The sequence below is a fragment of the Lutjanus erythropterus genome, chromosome 19 (genome assembly GCF_056507025.1).
Source record: "Lutjanus erythropterus isolate fLutEry1 chromosome 19, fLutEry1.hap2, whole genome shotgun sequence".
Classification (NCBI taxonomy): domain Eukaryota; kingdom Metazoa; phylum Chordata; class Actinopteri; order Lutjaniformes; family Lutjanidae; genus Lutjanus; species Lutjanus erythropterus.
The window spans coordinates 31846619-31869665 of record NC_139335.1 but is presented as its reverse complement, the minus strand read 5'-3'; the positions used below and the strand labels follow the sequence as shown (position 1 = coordinate 31869665).

The window sequence follows — 23047 nt, the reverse complement described above, 5'->3', positions numbered from 1 at the left end:
CCAGCAGCTGTTTCTGGTCGCTGTACACATCTCGGCTCTGCAGCAGCCCCTTTTTTTTTGTGTGTGTTTTCAAGCGAGGGCTAAGAGGACAGCGTGCGATCTCTGGCTGTTCATTTTGCTGGGAGGATTCTAACTCACCGCTCGTCTTTCCTCTCCTCTCCCCTCCTTGCGTTTCCTCTTTTTTCATTATACTGCTCTGTCCCTCTCCCTCCTTCCTTCCATTTCCCTCTCTCTGTCATTCTCTCAGCGTTTCGTTCTAATTTTGGAAGCATGGAACCTCGGGGAGCGCTCTCCCAAAGCTATTTACGTCCTCGCCTCTCCTCCTCCACCTCCTCCTCCTCCTTCTCCACCGCCTCCTCCTCCTCCTCCTCTCCTCTCCCTCTCGTCGTCCAGGAGGAGAGCAGCATGAGGATCCTTTGATGCAGCCGAGCAGGGGAATTCGGCTTCTCCCCGTCTCTGTATTTTTGTTGTGTTGTCAGCCAGCGGGAAGAGGCTGCAGCAGCACCGCTCTCCAACTGATCCCTCCAACCATCACTTCTCAGCTTATGGGAATGCACGGCTTTAGACAGTGACAGGATTTCATTGATTCCTTCCTGCTCTTGCTTGTTCAATTTGGACAGTAAAGACTGAGAGAGGGTTCGGTGCACCAGAGGAAACAAACTTTTTTTCTTCCATCTGCAGCGTACCAGCCACTGCCACTGTTTCACGAGGCAGCAAAGTGTTCTGCACGGATCAGGACTCCAGGTGATGTAGACCGGACTGATCAGAAAGTCACCTGCATTCCTTAAATTTGACTCTTAAAGCTGCACATCTTCCCTTTTTAAGTTTAATTCCCTCCTCGAGCTGAACAGAGGGAAGGATTTCTGGAACCTGCAGCCACGGCGACAACATCAGAAAAGAGGATTTTGCCGTAAGTGTCAGTGACTGGTTGTCACAGCACAAACTGAAGAGCCAGAGACAGCGGAAGCTCCTACCTGCAAAAATCTAACTGAGACTGCAACCTAAACGGGACATCCTTGCTGGATTACTCAATAAAAGCACAGAGGAGTTTTCTCTGGGATTTTTAATGGAATTCATGGTAATTTTTCAATCAACTTTACAATAGAAGCACAGAAAACATTTGGAAGTTATCAATTTCACTTCATCCCAGAATTAGTAATCCATGATTTAGTATTTTTGAAACCGTATTTTAATGTTTGTCTCCCCCTCATTCTTGGCAACTTGAGTCCTAAACAAAGCCATGCCGGTGTCTCGGAAGAGGAACTGACTGGTGTGTTTTTTGTGACAAAATAGAGCGCTGCCTCTTGTCTTGGCATGCTGTTGCATCCCACGGTGTCAGGATTGTGCGCCATGTTGCAGACCATCTATGAGACTGAGTCCTGTTTTTCCTCTGCCAGCACAGACAGCCACCACCAGCCTCTGGAGCTCCTAAGTGGCAACAGGGGCTCCAGCAGTACCGCCATGCCCACCGCCGGTGAGTCATCTCTGGGGAAGGAGAGGTGGGGAGGGGAGGAGGCTGAGAGGTTTTGTTGACAGAGTAGGATACAGAGATGGACAGTAGGTCTAGGTCAGAGGTTTTCAAGGGGGGAGAGATGTGAAGCAAAGATACTGTGTGATGTGAATGTGACAGGTGCATGCTGGTGTTCAAAAAACAACAGAGTTAGTTATTGTAATTTGAGGCATTTATCAGCAGTTACAGCAGCAGAGGCAATTTAGGTACTTAAAAACCCGAATACCCAAGTGCTGCATACCGGCTCTGTGAAATCTGTACTCCTCCTGTCCGAGGATATCATTATCTCCAATGTATGTTGCGAATAAACATCCATAAATCTGCTTAGGGAAAAAAAACCTCTACTCAGACTCTGCCTTGCCTGAGAATCATCATGTTTTTAAGTTTTCTTCAGTGTCAAAATAATCCAGTGATAGTTATCTGTGCATTCATGGGCACATTGCGAACAGGAACTTCTAATAGGTAATTTGACCAAAATGTAAACAAATTTGGGCTCAGGTTTTATCCCACAGCTAACTCACTGAATCTATTGAAACAATGTACTTCCTGGTAACATAACCCAAAGCCACTAAATTATAGGAACTGTAGTTCTGAAGCTAGGAGACGCAGATAAACGCAAGACAAAATCCATTAATGCCTTTATTCACATGCCACTATTATTCTGTTTTCGACATTAGTAAGGCTCTGAATTTACAGGTATTTGCCCTATGTTGAAAACCTGTGGATATACAGACAAAAAAGCACATAGTCTGCCCAGAGTATCTTCAGTAAAAAAAAAGCATATGGGAGCAAGGCAAGGCAATATTTCCTCTTCCTTTTTCATAAGAAAAAGGGCAAGAATGCCTCAGGGGCTGTTCCATAAATCAGTGGTTTTCCAACTGTGGTCCAGGGACTTACAGAGGTCCTTGAGTTGAATCCTTGAGGATGAATAGAACATTTTAACTTTTATCACATTTTTTGGAAGTCAGAACAACAAGGGGAGAAATAGGGTTGACTGACTATAATTTCTAATGATCCTTGATTGATTGTTGATTGACTATGAAGACTTTTATCTACAAACCTACAATAAAATTACTTTGAAGACAAAATCCTCTCAGATTGGGGTTCCATGGTCTAATGTGCATCCCATTGACTTTAAAAAGTTTGGCATTTGCTCATGATTTCCATCTACTGCTGTACACTACTCCTTGTCAGCTTAGGTAGTCTGGATAACCTTTGTTTGGGAACCTTTTCAGACTTTGACGAACATTTTTTTTAAAGGCTATGGTGCTCTTGTGTTCAGCCAACTCTAAGGAGACTTCTTTTATCTTAGCTTTAATATTTAAGTCATTTATCTGATGTTGAAACACACATCTAGAGTGTGACATGTGGCTGGTAAAAGATCAACCTGTGAACGTTTTGGTCCGGTAAAGGCTGCTGAACAAAGACAGGTGAGCTGTGTTTGGAGTGTGGCTTGATGCCATCTCTTGATGCCAGCAGGTTGTTAATTGGTCGCAAGCAGGACGTACATTCACTGTAATCTTCTTTTGGACTGCAATTACAGTGTTTGCTGACTGGTAAACCCAGGTCAGTGTATATTTGTGTTTGTGTGTGTGTTCAGACTTAACAGCCTCACAGACACTTGAATATCGGTGTAGTAGGTAATATGGGTCCTCATCATGATCTTTACTGATATTGGTCAGTAGGGTTGGGTTTATGGTTTATGGCAGCTTTGAGGGGACAAACTTCCTCAAATACAGAATCACAGTGGTACAATGGTAGAGGGCTATTGCAATGGACTATGGCATTGTCCATCAGCCCAATGCTATTGGTCAAGTCAATTCTTTAAACCTGGTTATGCTTATTTTGTTTGATGCTGATTTGTGTTTGTGTAGTGATGCAATTTAGGGGTGGATGATCTGGCCAAAAAAAAAAAAAAACTGTATAAAAATCTGTTTGATCATGATCCATGATCTAAAGTTTGATCTTTAAGAATGCCCTATAGACTATAGCTGGGCTTGAAATATGAATCTCTCCATTTGCACATTAAAACAAAATATTGCTCACAAGATATTACACAGAAAATGGTGATTGAAGTGTTGTTATAGTGTTGTACACACTAGGGATGTTCCTGGCAACTAATTTAATACCCGTCGCAAATTTCAGACCAGTCGACTAGTCTAACAATAAGAAAACACTCGGAAAGCAGTTTAGCACAGTTTATTGCTTGATAATGTTAAATACTGACTGAAAAAATACTGTGTGTATTAAGACCACTTGAAGTCATTAATCAAGTCTATAATCACCAAATCATTTTTTAAAAGCTGGTGAAATGCATGCCATTTTGTGCCATGTAATACAAACATTGCACATTAGCTTAGAAACATGACAACAGCTCACTAAATTCTGCACCATTTCAGGCCGAAAAGGATCAACAATATCAGTCATCCAGAGCTGATGTTAGCTACCAGCCTGCTGCACAGTGTGGCTAACGTTAGCAGTGCTAGCAGCAGCAGCTGCTCTGCTTGCGGGTTAATGTCCGTGTCTGTGCTGAATGTGGTCACATGTTGAGTGCTTATATACCAGTTTATTCTGTCACAGTCTATAACATTATTTCCATTTTCTAGATTAAAACATGCCAAAACTGGCTGGTTTTACGAGCTGTCATCTGTCCAACTTTGCTGGGCATTCATGCTGGGCGAGAGGGGCTGTTGTCTGATGGGGCCGCCGCCCCAACTAGTGGCAAGCAGCTGTAGAACACCTTAGAGGCAACAGTTACTAGCATCGTGCACGAATAAAATATTAATAATGAATTTAATTGACTAGTATTTCTGGTGCCGACTAGCAAGGGTGGTGACATTTAATCGTGTAGTCAACTATTCGTGCACATCCTTAGTACACATAAGCCAAAAGATAACATAATCATAAATCATTAAGTAATTTTTCCAATCAGCGTCCATCACTCTATTGGTTTGTTCACATAGCACTGCTAGTCAGTGATGTTATGTGAAATTTGGAATTAGAGGTAAGAGGACATTAAATACAGCAATCCTTATGATTTTCCTGAAAAGTATGTGGTTGAAGCCTTCACATACTCTTTTACTGTTAAAACTAGCAAACTGGTTTCTGTCCAAGCTCTCTTTTTAGCTCTGTTTGGGCTCCACCAACTCCCGTGGGAAATGTGTTTAGTTTTTAAATGCTCCGCTATGTTCACCAGCTAGTCAGAAACGTTCCACATTGTATAATTTTTTATTATTTTTTTTAAAGTCCTTCTAGGGAGTTGCAATGTTTCGATGACAACAATTAATGCAAATTCAACCAATCCATGTGAATTCTGCGTGACCTTTCAATTTTGTCCAATCAGTACAACTTTTCCGCAAATTTGACCAATCATTTCCCACGAGTTCCACCAGTCATAGCAGCCCCCCATGCAAACATCATACATGTGCATCTATATGAGCTGACTCAATGGTTTATTAGTTATTTTTTTATTCATTGTCTTGAGCACTGAAAGGGACTAAAGGTATGAAATGGAGGGAGTTTTTTTGTGCGTGTATATAATTGTGTGTATAAAAAAGAAATCACTACTTTTTCTTGAAATTTTATTGAAAAAACATTTTTTTAGTAACGCAGCATCAAGCATTTTATGCTGCAACAATCCAGTAACAGCCTGGAGGGACTGATAAAAGCTTTTTTGCTGAAAACAGCTGAATATGAGATTGATGAGAGCATTGAGACTGAATCAAAACAAAAAACGCTGTGGGCTGTAATCCAAAACATTTAGCTAAAAGATGCTAACACACTCCACAGAGCTGAGGGGAACTGCAGAGTTGTTGATATTTTTTTGTGATTTCATCATTATCAGTGATCTCCTTCACATTAAACATAGTCACTGGACCCAGTGTTGATATCAAAATATTGGTTAGTGCACCTTTAAAAATATGCATACCTACTGTGTAAATGATTGAACCAGATGTTGTCAAAGACATAAAGCTTGGTGTAACACAACAGACAGCATCCGCTGTGGATGACCTACAGTCTGCCAGCCCATAATACTTCTGACCCACCCTCGGTCTCTATAGCAACGCTACACATGTGACTTCTCTCTCTCTGTAAGCTTCTAATTTGTCTAAAGTACACACAGCCATTATACTATTTTTACCTCACTCTCTCTCCTGCTCTGTCTTTTCTTTCTCCCTCCCGTCTCTCTCTCTCTCCTGGCTTTTTTTAGAGTGTTTTGCAGGGCTGATGTCATAGTGCCTATTTTCTTTTAGCAACGCAGAACGAACAAGACAGGGAGAGAGAGAGCGATAGATAGAGAGAAAAGAGAGAGATAGATAGATAGATAAAGAGGAGAAAAGACGAATATTGGTTTCCAGAAATACCTCCCAGCAGCAGCAGCAGCAGCAGCAGCAGCAATGTGAAGTAGGAGCAACAGAAACAGACTGGACTTCAAACTACACTCCTCTGTCTTCCGTCTTTGTGTCTTTATGAACCAATTAAAAGTGACAACAGCTTGGTCAGCACTTATTGAGGCATCTTTCCATCTTTGCAGAAAATGTCAGATAATATAAGAGGATGCAGATAAAACAAAGGAAGGATCTGCGTTCACATCAGGCTTTATAGTCACAGTGAAGAATTACGCGCTGCGAAAAACAACACACATTGTTGACTATTAAACCAATTTTGTTTAAGTCTCCATCTTTGTTGCTTACTTAATGTGTTTCTGCATTACACCTTCCAAAGGTCATCTGTCCAGTTTGAGTGTTGGGAGGTGGACTGCTGTCCTGTGTCCTCATGCTAACTATTCACATCTTCTTGTGTTTGTTCCAAACTAACTGGACACATAAAACACTTCCTGTGTAGCAGGAAAGAGGCTCTAGACAGCAAGGGTTGTAGAACAGCGAACAGCTTTTATTATCAGAAGACAGGCTGGAACACAAACACTTATAAGCAGGCCCACTCCTGTCAGAAGTTGTTGTAGATTCACAGTTGTTGCATTGTAGTACAGAACTGGTGCATTCCAGTGGTCCAATAAAAAAAAAGAACCTATCAGTGGTTACCTTCCAGTGAAAGATTCTCTGTTAACTCAAACTGTACCATAGAGCTTCAGCGAATAGTCAATCAATTGATTAATCAGTTATCAGAACAATAAAGTCCATGGTTTTTCAACTGAACACATTATACATGTTAGAAGATAGTTGCTTAAAATATGTGAAAACACTGAGAACTATGTGGGACTGAATTGTGAGGTTGAAGTGTTACATTTTTTTTTGGCGGATGTGAAACATGGCTCAGTGATGTGCTGGAGCTGTGGTTCCCCAACACTATGTAAGCCCCACGAACTGACACACGAACAACACCACCTCCCCTCACCCTCCCTAACAGTCAGTTAGAAGTGTACCTTCAGCAGCTCTCTCAGTAAAATCAGCCCAGCAGTTCACTTCAGCTCACTTCAGTTCCAACAACCCGACACAGAAAAAAAAAAATGTCACTGTCCTCTGGCTCTGGTGTCTCAAACATGTCTAGATGTGTCCAGTAAAGCTGCTGGATGGAGCGTCCATGTTTCAGGTTGTTTTCAGGTCGTAGTGGTGTTTGACACTGAGACGGCGGGGTGGACACACCCCCTGTGTTTCAGAGCAGAGAGAACCTGCTCCTATTTTTTTTCTTGTGATTTTGCAACCTTTTATATTCTTAGTGATTTTTTTAATCATTCAAATTTAGCTGGGTAGCACATGTTTTTGTAGTGTGACAAACTCAGAACACACATTTATTGTTGATTTCCACTTTAATTGGAACATGAGTGTGAGATTAATAAGCAGATTTGGTATGATGTCAGCAGGGACCAATTAACACCAGCCAAATGCTGGTAAAATATGTAAGGTGCTGCTAGATTTCCCTCACCCACCAGCCAAAATGAAACAATGGTAATCTATTGAGTTGCTGGTAAAATTTGAACAAACATCAGCTATTTAACTTTGCACCCTGGGTAATGACGAAAGAATGAGGTTGCAGATAAAAGATGTCAAAATGAGTTTCCTCATCTGAGAAATTTGGACATCCAGAGGGAGCATGAAGTAGAACCGCTGCTCCGTTGGAGGTTTTCCAGGCACATCCAATTGGAAGGAGAACCCGGGGTAGACCCAGAACTCGCTGGAGGGATTACATATCTCATCTGGCCTGGGAACGCCTCGGGATCCCCCAGGAGGAGCTAGAAAGCGTGGCTGAGGGAAGGGACGTGTAGGATGCCCTGCTTAGCCTGCTGCCATCATGATCAGACCATAGATAAGCAGAAAAAAATGGATGGTTGGATGGTTTATCAAGCAAAAATGCACAAAATATGATATTTCCATTTTATTAAATTAAATTATTTGCTGCTTTCTTTGGGTTTACATTAGAGTGCATTGAATATTTTTTTGTTTTGGGATGTTCACCTTGGGGGTCTGGCTTATTGCTCTTACATTTACCACTGTTTTCTAATGATTTATAGACCAATCTATTAATCAAGAAAATAATTGCCAGACTAATACGAAGTGAAAATTACAAGTTACAGCCCTGCTTTACATGCATGATGTGTCACAGCATTATCTTCTTAAGATTAATGTATAGATAAGCTGTTCTGGATCAGTTCCGTTTCACCCATGCTGACTATTTTAGGAAGCAGTGACAATATTTCACCCAGGATGAGTAAAGTTCAGTTTATATGAAGAAACCCACTTTGAAATGCTGGAACCAATTGGCATTTCTGCATTAAAAATGACTATTATTTAACCATTATTGAAATTGTTGGCAATTATTTCAGATCTAGGTGAATGCAGACAGCATTGGGTCTTGTGATTAATTTCTCTGATTTTCTTGGTACAGACTGAAATAAAAGCCATGTCCTGACACCGACGAAGCACTAAATGTTGGCATTAGATTCTCAGTCAGTTTTTCAGTCTTGTATATGCATTCTTTTGTCAGATATTTTCAGATATAAAATAATAATTTTGTCAAATGCTAAACTATATTTTATTCAGGCAAAGTTCATGCTGGTAAACATTATCTGCAAAAACATCAGCATGTTAGCATTGACACAGTTAGCATATTCACATGCTGAGCATGTAGCTCAAAGTACAGTCTTACAGAGCCGTTAGCATGGCTGTAGACTCTTACGCTGGTCACACCACAATGGCAGCATTCATGGAGGTGCACGTTGTAAATGATAAACACTCACCTAAAAGTCAACCTAAAGTGTATTTACCTGTATTTAATTAAAATAGTACATGCTATCATGTAGTTAAGTTTCAGAAAGTAAAATGTACAATGTATGTCATGCATCATTTTTCTTCCTGTTTTGTTTAAATGTGAGGAGGATACACTGCTGAGAGTTCAACTATGTATACTATGCACACTTACCAAAGGAACTCATCAGTTTGTCAGAGTCAACAATGTTTTACATTTTATGTTTGTTTATGTCATGCACCTGGAATGCTTGGAGGTCCAAAGTTGGAAATTTCAACTGGGAAATACAGACTTTGACTGGAATGCAGCATTAATCTTGTTAAAAGTTAAAAGCTGTCCCAGTTTCAGCCCCTCAGTTGCACAGATTTGATGCTTTTCTTTGTCTCATGTGATAATTGAGTGAAATTGTTTTAGCTATCTTGATTAACATGACTGTCGGTCAAAACAAACAGTACATTTTATACAATTTTCTGACAATTACACACCCAAATGATTAATTGATTACTCAATGTGATTGTCAAATTAACTGGATGCAGAAATTGGTACAAAAATATTGTTTTGGTACCAGTTCAAGGAGGAGTACTAAACCAAAGCAGTGCAAACATGGAACCTAACTCTATTCTTCATTCATAATCTTTACATAAACTATTTTAGAAAACTGTGAAAAAGCATCTCCTTGTGATTTGAAGTTCTCTGTGATCCACGTAGAGTCATATTAGCACAAAAGTATAATTGGCAGTCTGTGTTCAGTTCCAGCAGGATCCACTGACCGTACAGACTGGATGCACAGTCTGCCTTTCATTCTTTTTTACTGCTTCCGTCCTGGTGGTGCATGAATTACTGTGTTTAACAGCAGTCAGTTAGAGACTGATATGACCGACCCCAATGTTGCCTCTTTGTCAGACTGTACGTTAGTGTGTGTGTGTGTGTGTGTATGTGTGTGTGTGTGTGTTTACCAGACTATAAATGTCTTCAGTTTGACGTCAGACGCTGGCTGCTGTGGAATGCTGCTCTCTTGCCAAACGGACTGTTGTACACACACTCACAGACCGGTTTCTCACATACACACCGACTCAGGGACAGTGTGTGTGTTGTAGTGGAAGGGGAGACACGTGCGTCACAGTGAAACGCCAGAATATTTGTTTAGGTAATTTAGATGTGAGTGGCCACACACACACACACACACACACACACACACACACACACACACACAGCCTTGTCTATGCCCAGCTCTCAGTTTTTTACCAAATTTTCCTTGCAGCGGCCAAAGGTGGCAAAAGTACATATATTCTTCACTCAAGTAGAAGTATAGATACTTGTGTAAAAAGACTCTGGCAAAAATAGAAGTACTGATTCAACTTCTTTACTGCAGTAACCTTCACAAAGTACAGGTTCTGAAATGTACTCAAACTATAAAAGTAAAAAGTCGCCCACTGAAAGTCATTTGTGTGCAAAGCTAACTGAACCTCACCTCACTCTCATCACTTACATCTTACATTGTTTTCAATCTTGTTGCATTGTTTTTGTTTTGTTATGTGTTTTTTATCATGTTACATCATTTTCATCTTGTTCCATTGTTTTATTGTCATTACATTTTTTTTGTCGTTTTCACGTTTTCATCTTTTAAATTGCTTTCGTCTTGTTTCATTTTTTTAGTCTTGTTACATTGTTTTTGTCTTTTAATGTTGGTTTTATCTTGTTACATCTTTTACATTGTTTTTTTTCATTGTTTGTCTCGTTATATCATTTTCATCTCATTACGCCTTTTTTGTCGTCGTTTTTGTCTTGTTACGTGTTTACATCATTTTCATCCTTTTTCTTTGTTTAAGTCTTGTTACGTCATTTTTGTCTTGTTAGGCCTTTTTCATCATTGTCGTTTTTGTCTAGTTACATCTTTTACACAGTTTTGGCCTTCTTTTTCATTTTATTACGTCATCTTTGGTTTTTCTGTCTCACTACATCCATTACATGCCGATAGAGACACCAAGGAATCGTCTTTTCTGTCTTAATGTCCCATCCATTGAGGGTTATATCTGACTTGATATTGGAAAGACAACGTGCATTGATGTCAAATAAAAATAATAATCAGTAATTCCCCTCAAGTGCATTCAAACTGAAGTACAAGCCTGTTTTGAAAACATAAGGAGATGTTTGTTTTAAAATATTTGGAGTAAAAGTAAAAAAAAAAAGATGCTCAAAATAAAGTACAACAGCCATAATGATGGAGCTAACTTAATGGTGACAAACCTGCAAACCTGAAACTGGACTGCTTCTTCACATGTGTGTGAAAGGGAAAAATAATCTTTTAATTCCATAAGATTTAGTCATAAATAAAATCAGAGGTCTAACAATGGATTTGAGTGAATAAAGCAAGCCACGACAGGGTAACAGGGCTAATAGGCTTGGCCTTATTACAGATGTTGGTGTTTGATTAGCTTAGAACCCACGTGACGCAAAAGCAGAAAGGGTGTGCCAAACACCAGGAAGTGACCAATCGGAACACCTCCATACAGAAAGGTCATAGGTCAGACTGCACAGTAGGTAAAGCCTAATTGAATTTCCTCTTTGGCTGGCAGACAGGCAATATCGTGACGTCTCAACAGGTCGCGTTGTGTGGCATCGTCCAGGTATTAGCCTGATCCAATAGCAGAGGTCACCAAGGTCAGGAAAGCACAGTCGCCACAGGCTTGTGTCAGGTCAAGGCTATGGCCCTGCTCAAGGGTGCATCGATAAGTGCTGATGAGGTTGATGGGATACTGAGGCCACCACCCCTGTCTCCCCCTCTCCTGTCTGTCCTTCAGCCAGTGTGTTCATCTGTTGGCTCTTGACCTGTCAGCCCTCTGCACTAAAGAAATAGTCCAAATGACGTCATACAGACTCACTGTCTAACTCTCTCTCACACTAACACTCACACAAGTGATCAGTGTAAGCTGATTGGAGCAGCTAAGCTGAGAGGAGCTTCCGATCTGAGTGCTGCAGAGTCTTCGCTTTGTAACATGAATGCTGTAAAAACCTAAATAACCACATACAGAAAACGTGTGTCCGTCCACCTGTATTTATACACATTTTCAAGTTTCATGAGCGCAAATGTCGGAAAATCCAAAACCACGTTTCTACTCTTGGCTGAAGAGAAGTCGGTGTATGGATAAAAAACAAAATTCAACAAAGTGCAGTAGGAACAGCCTTAATGAAGGAGTCATGACTTACATGAAGCATGTGACTTAAACTCCACCTGAATGAAGAATGTGGAGACTGTGACAAAACAAACATAAATGCCACATTTCCACCACCCCACACACTGTGCTTGTTTAAGGTTTGACTGGAGCTTTTTTAATTTTGTCATCTTGTTGTGCTCCAACCAAGCCAGGAACTCTAGGTATTTTCTTTTGCAGATTTCCTGGTGGTTTTCCTGGAAAATGTTGACCTGGTGGTTAACATTTTCAGAGCAGCGGGCTTTTGTTTTCAGAATAACTTTATTAACTTTACATTGACAGACAACTGACAGTTATAAACAGCTGATCAACTTGCAGTGTAGGGCTCCCTTGTTATTGTCAGTTTACGATGTTGCATGTGTCTTGCACTCCTGCAGTGTTCCTGCATTCTGCCTGATCTTCAGCGAGTCTGAGGAGGAGAGGGAGGCGAGGAAACAGTTAACTTCAACCATAAATCGTTGATTAAATAAAATTTCAACTGATTTAATATACAGTCTGTGGCTCCAACTTGCTATTTGGACTGCAGTACTCATTTTTGTGCAGTTGCTGCATATTGCTCATTTTCACGGCACTGACAAATTTAAAATGATGAATTCTTGCCCCTGTGAGTTTCCATATCTTTAACTGAAAAGTCAGCTAACGCCACTCTGGTGCCTAAGCAGCAAATCAATATTAATCTGTCATACTGATTAGCCCAAGTGGAGGCCACAAATCCAGATCAGTACAAGGCGGTGCATTTCTTCACTGATTGAGAGGAGGGGAGGGGCACATTTACAGTTTTACACTCATTTCTGTAATGCACCAGTGCACCGGCTGGTCCTGCAATCCTCTTTTCTTTCTTTCCTTTTTTCTTTCTTTCTGCCATTCTGCTATAAATAACAGCAGCCCTCTCTGATAATTTGTCTTTGTGAATATATACGACACGTTAGCATATTTCTGCTGTGTCCTTTACCCGAGCCACGCTGAATATAGGCTAGGCTAAAAGTCAGTGCTGTCTATTGCTAGGCTAATGCTAGCCTCGTGGCTATTTTTAGGTGGCAGGACGTGGTGTTCCTCACTTACAACACCATCATAGCCCATCTGAATGAAATGGGAACTGCCTCTGTGTGTGTGTGTGTTTGTGTGTGTGTGTGTGTGTAGGGGGGATGTGATGAATCATGTAATAGTCTTTTCCTGACTAATCAATCACTCTTTTCTCTCCCTCTCTCTTTTTCTCTGTCCTGCAGTAGTGGAGGTGAAGAGCAGCCTCCCATCGGGCATGCAGAGCCCAGTAGGAACAGCCAGCGAGCAGAGAGGAGGAGGTGGAGAGGGTGGTGAGTAGGGAGCCCTGAAAGAGTCCTTGGGGTGGGTGGGGGGGTGGGCGTGAGGGTCAACTGCCTCCCTAAAAGTGGACCAGTTAGACTGACTGAGAGGTGTTAGGGGATTCTAAGGGTCTTTGGCTGGGTTCAAGTTTTTTACTACTGCTTATGTGAGACAAGTTGTATAAAGGCTTTTGTGTCTCCAGAGGGAGCTCTGTGAAGTCTGATAGATTGCGTTGGTTGAGGCTGAAGACTACAAGTCTGAAAATGAAAATATCTGAGGGTATGGAGTTAGAAAGTCGTGACCAGAGCTCTGTAGCTGCCCCTCGTCTCTCCTTGAGGCGAGAGGTTCCAGACTGCTGTTGGCGGTGGAGAACAAAGAATAACTAAGTAAAATTGTGGATAATGTAGGTGCTCGATTTGTATGAGAAAGAAAAAGACAATATCTCTTGTTCTATTGCATCAATTTGAAATAAAAACATAAATCAGTGGGTACTTTGTTCTTCAGTTAAAGACCTCCCGTACTTCAATGTACCTCAGATCTGTGCAGTCTGTGGGGGTCCTTTTGGAGGAACCAGTCAGAATCTTAAGCTGAGTTAATGTTAAAGCGTTGGATTTCACCCCAACATTACTAGAAGGACGTATCCAGGGATGGACGTTAACTGTGGCCCGATGACACATGGCCACAAAAAGTCTGTAGCCACCAAATATTCCATGTAGGGGGCCCCTGTGGCCACCAACGTTCCAGTTCCACAAACGTTCCAATTCCTTTGCACATTTTAGTTCATCAGTCTGTGAAAACAGCGAACAATACTTGTCACAAGCTCCGCCGATGTCAGTAGGGCAATAAAATCGCAGCATGGCCAAGTGCAATATCCAAATCGCAGAACCAAACTGTAATTTTTTGAAAAAAGAAAAATGTGGAAGAAACCAGCATTACATTGAAGTACTGCAGTGCTGCAGAGATGATGTTTTTCCGATGAAAGAAAACATTTTTGTTTGGTACAGACCTGACACACTCAAAACTTACAAACTGATAATTTCCAAATATCATATTGTATATTGCAATCGCAATCTCAGTCAAAACAATGCAATATTACTCTTTTTTAACAAATCATTCAATTCAGGGCTATTGAAGTATGGTCTTACTTAGCTTACTCAAACTGATAACACGATCCTTGCAGAAGAAGGTGGCCTATGTTCATTTATTTACTGTGACCGTGATAGTGGTGAACAGTGGAGATGGCTTTGTCTGATACTAAAAACAGCTGTTGAATCTGTCTTAAACTTCCTTAATGTTGTCACCTAGATCCACACCAATAAATCACCATGTGCTCTTGATTAGATATTTGGTTACTAAGGTTGCTTCAGGTTATTTTGAGTACATGATTGTTGGACCACTGAAGGGGTTCCTACGGTCTTGGAGAGTCTCAAGGCCTTAGTATGCTAAAACCAAGGTGCTTCTTGAATCATCAAACAGGGTCTGAAACACCCTCCCCCGACATCTTCAACAACAACATGCATGCCTTTTTGGAACGCTCGTTGGAAAGTGTTCGGCATTATCCACATGTTGGAACGCTCGTTGTTTCTTGTCTCTCTCTGTGATAAAAGAAGAGCTGTTAACACTTTTGCCTTCTGGCTTGATCTTATGATGTGAGCTGGTGAGTTTGTGGTTATGACGTGGGAAGTTGTGGATTAAATGTTCATACCGTTCAAGTGGTTAAGCCGTGAGTACACTGCTGCTAGGCAGCAGCAACACGGACACCAAAACTGTCGGCGTCTAGAAGCCACTGTTGGCTAATAATTTAGCATACTAGTGAGCGGGTAATGTAAAGCAGGGAATGCAAAGGCATAATGAAAACATTTTCTTCAGACATATTGTAAAATTATGAAGAAAAACTTCATAGGCCGAACATTACAATACATTAACTTAGCATCCACAGGAAAATGTTTCCATGGCCTCCACCATCTCCGAAAAGATCATCAAACTCTTGAACGCTAAGCTTTTGGAAAATTTCCACTTTGGAGGTCATGAACACCTCAAGAGCAGGTTATTCGTGAACATGGTAAACCCCATTTGACCCCATTTGAGAAGAGCTGTGCACACATCACACAAACAAGTCAATTTCAAGCACAACCTGGCTTTTGTGGTCGTTTTGAAGGTGTGTTGGAAGCTCGGTGGTTCTGGTCTTCTAGTTCTGGGGTTTAGGGGGTCATTTAAGCAGGTTCCAGTGGGTTCACAGTGGGTTCCAGAACGGTTGGTCTAATTAGCTTCCAGAGTGTTGGTAGCCAATGTTTTGGTTTTCTCCACAGAAAACAGTTAAATAGGAAATAGAAAAAGAAAATGTGATGCAACGAAAAACAAGAAGGACTCAGTTTTTAAAAATCATAAATTGGAGTCAAAAATACCAAGGACAGTTTGTAAATTTCAAACATGTTTAATTAGAACGGCAATCTGAAAGCGCAGGCCTCCTCCAAGGATGATTGACCTATCTTGCAATATTCACAAAAATAAAAATAATTTGGATTCAAATCTGTTCCAAAATTCATTGGTTTCTTCCTTGGCCCATGCTACACCCTTCCATCAAATTGTATTAAAATGAAGGTTGTAATTTATTCCATAATTCTGCTGTTAAACTGACACCAAAAACAAAACGTCTTTGACCAAGAAAAAAAACAGACAGCAGACAGACTGAGGAAAGAAAAATTAAGACAGTCTGCAAAGTGATGAGGATGGGTAAAGCTGACCTTTTGTCTGTTGCTGCTTTTCCAGGTGGGGGTCCAGGAGAAGGCCCAGGGGGAGGAGGAGGAGGAGGAGGCCCAGTGGACCTTCGGACAGAGCCCAGGGTGGGGTCTCTGTCTGGGGGTGCTGCGGCTGTGGACACAACGCTGAGAGAGCAGCAGCTCCAGCAGGAACTCGTGCTCCTCAAACAACAGCAGGAGCTCCAGAAACAACTGCTGTTTGCCGAGTTCCAGAAAAAACACGAAGTGCTCACGAGACAACATGAAGTCCAGCTGCAGGAGCACCTGAAGGTAGCTAGTCAGGTAGTTATTTCCTGAACCTATAAGATGGCTAATAATGTGGGAAGCAACCCTTCTATTCTGACTTTTGCGTATGTGTGTGTGTGGGTGTGTAAGCAACAACAGGAGCTGTTGGCAGCAAAGCGGCAGCAGGAGCTGGAGCAGAAGAGGAAACTAGAGCAGCAAAGACACGAGGAGCAGGAGAAGCATCGACTGGAGCAGCAACTGCTGCTGCTGAGGAACAAGGAGAAAGGCAAAGAGAGTAGGTTCTACTGCTGCCACTGCTTTTACTACCATGCAGAGGTGGGACCAAGTCATTGATTCACAAGCCACAAGTAAAGCCACGTTTCCAACCGCAGGAACCTCCTCAGAGACTAGGAACCGTTGGAGGAACTTAGTGTGTTTCCGCTGCAGAGACCAGGGTGTAAATTAAGTTCCAGGAACATAATTTGACCCCCTCAGAAGTCCCTGATTTTACAAAAGAACAGGAACTTTGGGTGTGGGGCTTGCAGTGCTGAACATTTTTATTTGGTCAGGTTCTCACAGCATTTTATTTCAGAAAAATCTGCCCCTGCAAACAAGTTTGTTTTTTGTTCATTGTGCATTTCGGATGATTTGAATCCACTTTGCTGCCACTGCTCGTCTCTTTTCCAGGGCTGACTCAATGACCCCATTTTCAAAGCGGCAAATGACCATCGACAGCAGCGTGACCTGAATCTCCTCCATGCTTCCTGTTGTTGCACTGTTGCACATTGTTGTATAGTTGGGTTTAAAAATGACGCACAGACAACAATGGACAGAAGGAACCTGTTAGTTCCTTGAAAAGTAGTTCCTATGACTAAGAGTTCTGGATATTTTGGGTGATAATGTGGCTAAATTCTCAAGTCTGTGCACTCAAGGCCCAAGTCAAGTTCCTAGTCCTAACCTTTGTGTTTTGAATCCAAACAAGCTCTTCATCAAATGTAACACTATTTAACAACAGTGCTTCAACTTACTGTTCTCAGTGTGGCTTCAAATATCAAATGATGTCGCAAATTTTTGTGTCTCCATCTTTTGTTTTCAACCTACAATGCATTTTGTTAACTTCCTGGTAGTTTTTGTACATGACATGGTATAATTTTTTTTACAACTGGAGCTCAGGAACATGACATTAGTTCTTCATGGTTCTCTCCTGGAGATTGAATCGGATGCTGTCAGATTGGTGGAACTGGGTGATTAGGCCTAAGTGTCCACTTGTTGAGAATGAATAATGTTTGTTGATTCAAGAAATGAAAGAGAATTGATTGATTTGTGGATTCACATTTTTGTGTAACAGACATTTTAATCTTTGGAGTCGGTCCAAGGCTCAAGTCCAAGAAAAGTAACACATAATCTGAGTTAAACTCCAAGTTGAGTCTTTTTTTCATTTTGTCAAGTTGAGTCTAAAGCAAGGTTGTGCAGTGTCTACCAAATAGGCATATGACAATGTAAACAATAAAACATCGCTCGACCCCATATCGGAAGATAACATGGTTGTTTTGAAAAGCAGACCTGCTCGCCGATTCACCACTGTAGTCACCGCTGCTGTGACGGAAACCTCCAGCTGTCTCACTCAGCCGAGAAAACTCAGATGAACTCTCACAACTCTGCCAGGCAAGCTTTGTGTTCAGCCTCTGAAGCTGGAAACAAAGTTAGTCGACTAGCTATACTGAAGAAACAAAACTAAGAAAAGAACAGCATGACTGAGAAAAACACACCGACAACAGCCCACAAAAAAAAAAAACGCCTTACATCAACCATGTGGGGACACACTACCTCAAATACATAAGAATATGTGACTCAAGTCCACACCTGTGTCACCATGCTATGCACATTTGCTCTGTGTACACAATATAAAGACAGTCAAGTGTCCTGATTGCTGTCCTCTCTCTGTGATGTGTTTTGGAAGGTGCCATTGCCAGTACAGAGGTGAAGCTGAAGCTACAGGAGTTTCTTCTCAGTAAAAAAGAGCCTGGCATCGGCGGACTGAACCATTCCTTCTCCCCAAAGTGCTGGTGAGGACAGATCCTGGACAGATCAGTCACATATTATCTCAGACTGAAGTCTTCTACTTTGTAAAAGTCACATTTTTAATGTTAATGTAAGCTGTAATCTTCTCTACTGTATGAATATGAAAATCTTTCTCGGTCACAGATGCCTCCTCACTGGCTGGTGTGAACAGTGTTCTGTCAGGACAGCGAGTTGCTGCTCTAGTTTGTGCAGCTTGAACAGTTTTGTAGTCTGACCCAGGCTTGAACAAGCAGCTTCAGCACTCACTGACAGTGTTAAAGTGTGTTTCTAAACCAGGACCCAAGAATCTCAGAATCACCTCCAGGAATCTAAACTAAAAACTCTCCTACCACAGAAGGAGACTAATGATGATGCCTTATGAAGCCTCCTACACTGTTTTTTACCAAGGAGGACTCCTAACCCGTTGATTCCACTGGGCACAGCATGTCTGTGAGTTTTGATCTTTCCTCCACGCGGCTGCAGATCCCATCAGCAGCGTTTTAGCGGCCGAGCGTTTTTCCTGCTCGATTATGTTGACTTGCTCAGATTTTATTTATTCGGTCCTGTTTCCATGAATGCATTAAAAAATAGCACCACCAGGCTCAACAGTATGCATTGGCAGCTTGCACAGGGTAAAATAAAATGCCATGTCTGGCTAGTAGGTTTCGCAACTAATATGCTCAATTGGGCAAGTGGTACAAAGAACTATTTTGATCATTGATTAATTGTTTAAGTAATTTTTTCAAGCTAAAAAGGTTTTCAGCCTCTCAAACATGAAGATTTTCCAAAAAAAAAAATTCTGATGGACATTTCTCAATATTTTCTTACATTTTATAAACATTGCAGTGCTAGATCAAACATGACAATGAACTTTTGTCTTTGTTGTCATTTGATAACTGATAATAAATCAGCTCATTTGTACAGGGGCAAGTAAAAACTGACTTTGGGGAAGTAGATTTCTGACCCACTTGCCTGGCCAGACACATTATTTTATAGCATAAAAAAGTGCCACATTTTGCACATATTAGCTGTGTTTCCATGTTCCAAGTTTTATGCTTGCTTGAAGATTGATTTGACCTTTTTTGAAGAGATACTGTGCATTCCAGTACCCTTACCAGCATACTATTTAGTAGGCTAGAAAAAGATTTAGTACAGTGTGTCAAAATACCAGGATGTCCCACTGCACCCAGTCACATTTTGCACTACACGAGCCAGCGTGCTTTCCTGGCTTTTCTGACCCACAATCCTTCGTGACAGATGTATGAGCAAGAGGGGTAAAGTTCAAGGGGCAACGTCATGTGGAAGTAGTGCTGTATGTCCCAGTTGTCTGCATACCGTGTGCAGCAGTATGTTCTTTGCACGGGCAGCTGCAGGATGTGCTAAGAGTAAAAAGAAAAAGCAATTTATAGCCTAGTTTATTTGCTCTAACCCATTTAATGGAAACATCCCTCATTTTTCCTTTTGGCAACAATCGAAAGGTTTGCTTCAAATTTGGTTCACAATTATATGGAAATAAATGTCATTGCTTCTTCCCTCAGGCTGTGAGACTGCTGAATTCATCCTCGGCACCCCTCCATACCAATTAGTTTGTTCTATGTACTTAAATTTATCTTTTCAGCTAAGTCCAATCAATAAATCAAGAGGAAAATATATCGAATAGTTGTAAGCGATAAATAAATTGCCTTTTATCCTTTTAGTAAGAATGTCTAAACAGTACCTGAACTAACACTTTTTAAAAAAGGAAGCACAAAATGAAAAAAAACTATAATACACTATTGAACAGTTACAGCACTAATAACAACAAAATAAATTAAAATTTCAGCTTCAAGTGTGTCCCATGTGCAATATGTTTCTTAGGATGGCAAAGTAAAGTCCCCTCAGTCATGACTTCATCATCCTGGGAAAGCAGTGTGTCACAAGGTGCTTCTTCCATTTACTCACAATTGTTTTTAGTTGTTTTGAGTGAAATGCAGAAACACTATAGACTCTTTAGCCCATTTTAATTTAGTTTAAAGTGGCTACTAGCTAACAAGACTACCTGCTGCCAGAGCCATGTGGAGAGAGGGTTGATATAATGTTTGGTGATGTGTCTGTGAGGTCCACATCAGGGGACAACTGTTTCAGTAGACAAGGTACCAAAATGAGGTACCGTAATCTGTTGTGATTCAGTCCGTTAGGTTTTGGTTGTGTGGGAACTGGTGCCTTGATGGCAGAGGATTTCGGTACCCAACCCTACTCTCCTCTGCTACTCTGCTCTTACTCTGGTTTTGTCAAAATGACTCCCAGCAGGTAAAACACCTCTGGAGCTCCAGCACAGATAAGAGTCATTTTGTAAGAACAGAAAGTTGATAAAATGCTCATACTCCCTGTCCTAAAACACCAGAAATGCAAAGTGTTTTCCTAAAGAAAAAGCACAGAGAAAATGTTTCCATACTTGCAGTAACAGGAAATAACAGGAAAGACATTCTAGGAAATGTAGGAAATGACTAAATCTACAAGAACACAACATGGTAAATTACTTTACTGCAAACAATTACTTTTTTACCAGCCAGCTCACTCACTCTACCCTTGTGTGTGTGTGTGTGCGTGTGTGTGTGTGTGCGTGTGTGTCTGCAGGGGAGGCCAGCACACCTCCCTGGAGCAGGGCTCTCCTCCACAGAGTAACACCCCGGGAACTCCTCCCTCCTACAAACTGCCCCCACTGCTGGGGAACTACGAGGGCAAAGACGACTTCCCGCTCCGCAAGACAGGTAGGAGAGACAGACTGAGACAGAGTGTGTGTGTGTGTGTGTGTGATTTGTCACTTGCAATATAAAAGTAGCTTGACGAAAGACTTTGTGGAGGTGGTGTGTGGTGTGTGTGTGTGTGTGTGTGTGTGAATCAGAGTCTGACTCATCAGAAAAGAGGTACCTAGAGATAAAACACACACACACACACACACACACACACACACACACACACACACACACACACACACACACACACACACACACACACTCATACACACTTAAGGTACAACTGATAGCATGGGAAAGCATTTTCTCCCTCTGCATGTTCACTATGAGTTCAGAGGTCAGGATGAGAAACTGGTTCTGTCCCTCCAGGAACCTGAACTGACTGTTCACTAACTGACAGATTTGCCTTTAAGTGCAAACGCTAGAAAGTCAGAAAAAGACGCTGGAAATACCGATAAATAGTTTTTATGCTTGTCTAAGATGGAATAGTTGGTGTATCTGTAAAGATAATATGCAACAAAGTGCAATGGAAACAGACTTAGTGAATAAATCATCACACATGAAGCATGTGACGTTCTGAAAGTTCCACTCTACTGAAGAGGTAAGAAACATCAGATCTGTGTGGACCAGTGAGGAGACCTTCCTTCCTTGACATAGGAACACATAAATGTGATATTCCTATGACTGGTGCTCCTCCTCTGCAGTGTTTTAACAGAACCCGACTGGAGAATAAGCATCACTGTTTCTCTTGTACAGTATTTGTATTACAGTAGTGGATTAAAGCCACAGGAGTTTTTAACTGGATCAGTTTTTTACTCATGCCTCTATATGACTATAAGTTAAAGGGAAAGTTCACCCAAAAATCACCTGAAATTCTGCATCGCTGTTTTCCTGTGAAACTCCAGCAGTGTTTTATGGACTAAAAAAATTCAGCATGACGGTGAGTAGATAATGACTGAATTAAAATTTTTCCTTCAACTAGACCATCCCTGGGAAAATCTGCTATTTTTGTGTTTAGTTATTCTTCATGTCTGTCACACAAGGATTCTCCTTGAAATCAGATAAAACAAGCCTGTGTTTACTGTTACAGTTTCCCAGGCAAAGGTAGTGTGTCATATGTTAGTCAGTTAAAAACAAGCAGGGGGAGATTTTTATTAAGATGATTTTATTTTTGTTTATTTCAGTGGAAACACTACTGCTCTGTTTGCACTTCTAAAATCAACAAAATCCTAAAGTTCCTTGTAGTCGCTTTAATTTGGATTTATTCTGAGAAGGTTTGTGATAAATTTGGTAAGGACCTGACCTGTGGATTTCTTGATTTCATCAAAGAAGGCTTCTCATTTCTAGCTGGTGTCTGCAAATTTTGCTGACTGTTGCTGTAACACGATAAATGAATGTGTCTAGTCATCAAGTGCCTTGATATCAAGATAATTTATTTATCATTATACACTACAGGGTCACATAGTGAAATGAAAGTTGTAGTCCCTTCATGCTACACACATATATAATAGATAATTAAATTCAGAATGGAACAGGCTAAAATATTAAATCAAATAAAACAATATATTTAGTTATTTACATGTACACATACATGTATACACCCAGAATTTGTGTCAGCAACAGTAAGGTGATAATATGGTCAACATCTTCACATGGTAAGTTCCTCATCTGGGAAACACTGTCCATCAACTTTGCATATTTTCACAAAGCATCAGTGATGTAAACACAGAGTCCTCCTCCCCTCGTCCTGCTGGAGTCTTGCGCTTCACATCCTGTCAGCTTTAAAAACGGTCCTCCCCGTCACATGCAGCAGCTGTGATGTTGTATCCAGGGTGCACTTGATGGCTACAGACATGATACTGTGCTAAAAGACTGAGCATAAGCTACATGTCCCTGGAAATTTACCATTTACCACACAGAGGACACTGAGATCAAGAAACAGTGTGGTTCTTGTAGTGCTGTGTAGAGCACGTCCTGGTGTTTCTGCGCAGTATGATAAGGAAGATTTCAGATCAAACTGTGTTTTTTGTTCCAGCTACA

At 41.1% G+C, this 23047-nt stretch overlaps 1 protein-coding gene across 2 annotated transcripts in view; it reads left to right on the top strand.

Annotated features, from left to right (window-relative positions):
• Positions 1 to 366: 366 nt before the first annotated feature.
• hdac5 (histone deacetylase 5) overlaps positions 367 to 23047 on the top strand; it is a 51182-nt gene continuing 28501 nt past the window's right edge. The window contains exons 1-6 of one of the 2 annotated variants that reach the window (XM_084743668.1): positions 367 to 1474; positions 13152 to 13238; positions 15997 to 16268; positions 16362 to 16506; positions 18172 to 18277; positions 20889 to 21022. In XM_084743668.1, coding sequence (XP_084599794.1) covers positions 1315 to 1474; positions 13152 to 13238; positions 15997 to 16268; positions 16362 to 16506; positions 18172 to 18277; positions 20889 to 21022 — 904 coding nt within the window. In that variant the 5' untranslated portion in view covers positions 367 to 1314. The remainder of the gene's footprint in view (positions 1475 to 13151; positions 13239 to 15996; positions 16269 to 16361; positions 16507 to 18171; positions 18278 to 20888; positions 21023 to 23047) is intronic. The other variant, XM_084743669.1, reaches the window with a different exon arrangement.